General features: G+C 41.8%; 1 protein-coding gene across 1 annotated transcript in view; it reads left to right on the top strand.

Moving 5' to 3' along the window:
* The first annotated feature begins 21 nt into the window (after positions 1-21).
* The window catches only part of LOC143028806 (uncharacterized), a 30,721-nt gene continuing 25,742 nt past the window's right edge, over positions 22-5,000 (top strand). The window contains exon 1 of the mRNA XM_076191170.1: positions 22-232. Coding sequence (XP_076047285.1) covers positions 22-232 — 211 coding nt within the window. The remainder of the gene's footprint in view (positions 233-5,000) is intronic.

The raw sequence follows: 5,000 nt of genomic DNA, 5'->3' as shown, positions 1-5,000 counted from the left end.
AAGTCAGCAGTCTAGGTCATCATGGATAAGGCTGACTATAATAACAAGATGGACTACATCCTTAATAATCCTGCAAAATTCCAGCGACTCCAGAAGGATCCTACTGAGAATGCGAAGAAGAGCATTAACCATCTCATTCAGAGAGCTAACTCTTCGACGAAGTATTTTAATCCAGTGATAGGTGACTATGGTCCCAGTTATAGTTACGGCACTGTAAAAACCTACAAACCAGGTTACCCCCTGAGACCTATTATTTCACAAATCACCACTCCCACCTACCAAGTTGCCAAGAAGCTAAACTCTCCTCGCTCCATACGTGCCCACGGCACGTTCAGTTTCTTCAGCTTCTGAATTCATAGATCTGCTTCGCACAGCTCCACCGTGCCACGACATCGCTTCTTTAGATGTAGAATCGCCCTTTACGAATGTTCCTGTAAATGAGACTATGCTAGTGATGTGTACCAAGGAGGCCTCTTTCCTCTCCCATAAAGGGGAATTATTCAGACAAGTTGATGGAGTGGCGATGGGATCCCCACTTGGGGTACTTTTTGCCAATATGTATATGGCCCAGGTGGAAGAAAGGACTTTCAACAATAACCCCCTCCAGGAATATATGCGAGATACATCGATGACATCTTCATCACCACTACTACCGACGAAGAGGTTCCTCACAAGATTACTGCTCTTGAAGGTAATTCCAACCTGAGCTTCACCTGTGAACGCAGTGTAGAGGGGTGCCTCCCCTTCCTAGATGTGGACATCTCTAAACAAGAACAGGGCTTCAAGACCAAGGTTAACACTAAAGTCACCAACGTGGGCCGCTGCCTCAATGCCAGGGGAAAATGTCCTGTTTCATACAAGATATCCATGATATCTTCTTATGTAAAGAGGGCCCTTACCCACTGCAGTAGCTGGACTGAGATCCACAGAGAACTCGACCGTATCCGCCAGCTCCTCACCAACAACGGCTATGCAGACCATCTCATCGAGAAAGTCATACAGAAAAAACTGGACCAGTTTGCAGACCCGACACAGTTACCCACCCCTCCCAAGGAGAAAATCACCGTTTACCACCAAAATTGTTTTCATGATCGGTACCGCGAGGAGTGTGATGCCTTTAGGAATATTATCAAGAGATGAGTCACCCCAACTAACAGAAATGCCATCATAGATTTGAAAATATTCTGCAAACCTAACCTCATTAGTTCCCTGATAATGAAGAATAGCACGGCGCCCAGGGCCCCGAGTGAGGCTACCACCAATCTTGTTTACAAATTTTCATGTCAGGAGGGCCGCTGCGACGGCTCCAACACATACATTGGTAGGACCTCCTCTACACTGCGACGTCGCCTACAATCCCATAGAAACCATGGGTCAATTTTCCAGCATTTCACTGAAATGCACAACATGAAGCCTCCTCTACAGAAACTGCTAGACCAAACGGAAATTCTTCACAAGGAGTCTGCCTTCAGGAAGCTGCAGATTGCAGAAGCAGTATCTATTACTTGCCAGCGCCTTACCATCAACATACAGCAAGCTACCGATCTTATTCTCACTTCTGCGCGCCCTCTGAAGAATAATTCCCTCCAGGAACAAGCCCTTAGACAGCAGCAGCCCCACGAACAAATGAAACATGTCCAGCTAGTTAATCAACGCCTAGGACCAGTAACCAGAGCAGCAGCAACTCGGGCCAGAGCTTCTAGACAAAATAATACCCACTTGGCTCCCGGACAAAATCCCACCCTCTTGGCTCCCAGGCAAAATCCCACCCTCTTGGCTCCCAGACAAAATCCCACCCTCTTGACTCCCAGACATAATCCCACCCTCTTGGCTCCCAGACAAAATCCCACCCTCTTGGCTCCCAGACAAAATCCCACCCCCTTGGCTCCCGGACAAAATCTCATGCTGCCCCTCTCGGCCAATGAGGGGCCAGTATTCCGTCTGAGCTAGACAGGCTGAGCCTTATAAGCCAGCCCATCCAACCAGCGGTCATTATTCGTTGGAAGACCTTTCAACATAACAGAGCATCCTACAAAGCAGTCCGCACCCTGAAGACGCCTCACGACGAGGCGAAAAACTCTAATTTCGGTGGAGTCAATAGTTGTTCAATACTATTATTATGCAAAAATATACCAGTTGGCATACACTGCGTATATTCTTTTGAGAGTCATGAATGGCTACTTCCAGTCCCTCTCAGTTGCTAATGGGAAAGTATTCTCCAAATTAAAGAATACAGTCTTGAAGATTGTTAAAGCAACTAGTGCAGTTTATTTCAACCAGAATGTATATATATATATATATATATATATATATATACGTATATGTATATATATATATATATATATATATATATATATATATATATGACACACAGGAAACCCACGGTCGGAGAAAATAAACTTCGAATAAAGAAGAATCCTATATTTCGGCTATATATGTATATATATATATATATATATATATATATATATATATATATATATATACATATGTGTGTGTGTGTGTGTGTGTGTGTGTGTGTGTGTGTGTGTGTGTGTGTGTGTGTGTGTGTGTGTGTGTGTGTGTGTGTGTGTGTGTGTGTGTGTTTGTGTGTGTGTGTGTGTATGTGTGTGATTCACCTTGGTCTTTGGATCACGTGTTGGACTCGTGATCGACAGCTATCTCTCTCCCGGAAGAGAGCTCAGAGCTCGTATGACCGATCTATGGGGTATGCTATGACCTTACACGCACACACACACCCAACTTCCCGCCCACGAGAGTTGGAGTAACGACTCGAAGCGCAGCGATACTGAAATAATTTCAGCCCTAGGCAGGGTTCTAACCAGGTACCGCCGTACTGATGGTCTGGGACTCTACCAACCGCGCCACCGAGTGAGTGTGTGTGTGTGTGTGTGTGTGTGTGTGTGTGTGTGTGTGTGTGTGTGTGTGTGTGTGTGTGTGTGTGTGTGTGTGTGTGTGTGTGTGTGTGTGTGTGTGTGTGTGTGTGTGTGTGTGTGTGTGTGTGTGTGTGTTTGTATACAAACAATATATATAAAGAAACTAGACAAAAAAATCAAAGAGCAACGACAAAGATGGCTCCAACACTCTCCAATTTGACATACGAACAAAGATTGGATAAACTAAATTTACCAACCCTGGAACAAAGAAGAGAAAGAGGTGATTTGCTAACCATTTACAGAATTATGAAAGGGATGGAAATTCTTGATAGAGATGACTTACTAAAGTGGGACAGAAGAAAATAAGAGGACACGAGAGGAAACTTATGAAGGACAGTTACAGAAGAGATCTGAAAAAGAATAGCTTCCCACACAGAGTGATATATATCTGGAACAAACTGAATGAGGAAACAGTGAGTGCTAGAATTATATATGACTTTAAGAACAAACTGGATGCGGAAAGATACAAACGCGGGTCACTGTGAGCAGCTTTCTTCCCGTAAAATACAGCTAGGTAAATACACACACACACATACACACACACACACACACACACACGCATATAATTATATATATATATATATATAAATATGTATATATATATGTATATATATATATATATATACATATGTATATATATGTATATATATATATACATATATGTATATATATATATATGTATATATATATATATTAAATGACATGGATGAAGGTGTGGAATGTTATATGAACTTCTTTGCAGATGATGCAAAAATACTAAAGAAAGTAAGTACAGAGGAAGATTGTGAATCACTACAGAAAGACTTAGATAAAATCTGGAAATGGAGTCAAAAGTGGGAAGTGAACTTTAACATCAAGAAATGTAGTATAATGGAGTTTGGAAAAAGTAAAAATAGAATATCGAGGAAATACAAAATTGGTGCAGAAGAAGTAAAAAAAGTGAGCTCGGAAAGGGACCTAGGAGTAATTATCAGCAAAGACATGTCACCAGACAAGCATATCAACAAAATAGTCGGAGAAACCTTCAATTTACTAAGGTCGATGAAAGTGGCTTTTGACTATTTGGATGAGGAAATGGTAAAGAATATATTAGTTACACTAATAAGACCAAGATTGGAGTATGCTGCGACACTATGAGCACCCAGTACTAAAAAGAATATAAAGAAGTTAGAAAGAATACAAAGAGCAACGACAAAGATGGCACCAACACTCCAAATTGATATACGAACAAAGGTTTTTTAAATTGGAACTACCAACCTCGGAACAAAGAAGAGAAAGAGTAGATCAACTGACTAATTACAGAATTATGAAAGGAATGGAAGTCTTAGATAGAGATGATTCATTAAAGTGTGACAAAAGAAAAACAAAAGGACATGAAAAGAAACTCATAAAGGATGGTTATAGAAGAGATCTGAAAAAGAATAGCTTCCCGCACAGAGTGGTGGATATCTGGAATAAATTAGATGAGGCAACAGTGTGTGCAAATACTATTCAAGAATTTAAGGACAAACTTGATGCTGAAAGAAACAAAGACGGGTTACTACGAGCATAGCCCCTTCCCGTATAATACAACTAGGTAAATACACACACACACACACACACACACACACACACACACACACACATACACACACACACACACACACACACACACACACACACACACACACACACACACACACACACACACACACACACACACACACACACACACATATATATATATATATATAGATCAAATTAGCCATCCTGAGTCCACTGCTAAACAAAGGCCTCCTTCATAGCATTCTATGAATCACACGACGGTGCCATCCTCTGCCACCTCACTCCCACAAATTTCTCGATCTTGTCTCTCCACCTTCTGTCTGGTCTCCCTCTTCCACGCTTCCTATCTCACGGCGTCCACTCAGTAACACACTTGCTCCATCGCTCATCAGTTGTTCTCACTAACTTACCTGCCCAATTCTACTTCCTCTTTTTTATTGCCTCCACAATATCTTTCACTCTAGTTTGCTCTCTCACCCAACTTGCTCTCGGTCTCTCAGCGTTATTCCCATCATTGAT

The sequence above is a fragment of the Oratosquilla oratoria genome, chromosome 10 (assembly GCF_046742065.1).
Source record: "Oratosquilla oratoria isolate Oo_2021 chromosome 10, ASM4674206v1, whole genome shotgun sequence".
Lineage (NCBI taxonomy): Eukaryota > Metazoa > Arthropoda > Malacostraca > Stomatopoda > Squillidae > Oratosquilla > Oratosquilla oratoria.
The sequence above is the reverse complement of the archived record's forward strand: the minus strand, read 5'-3'. Positions and strand labels throughout refer to the sequence as shown.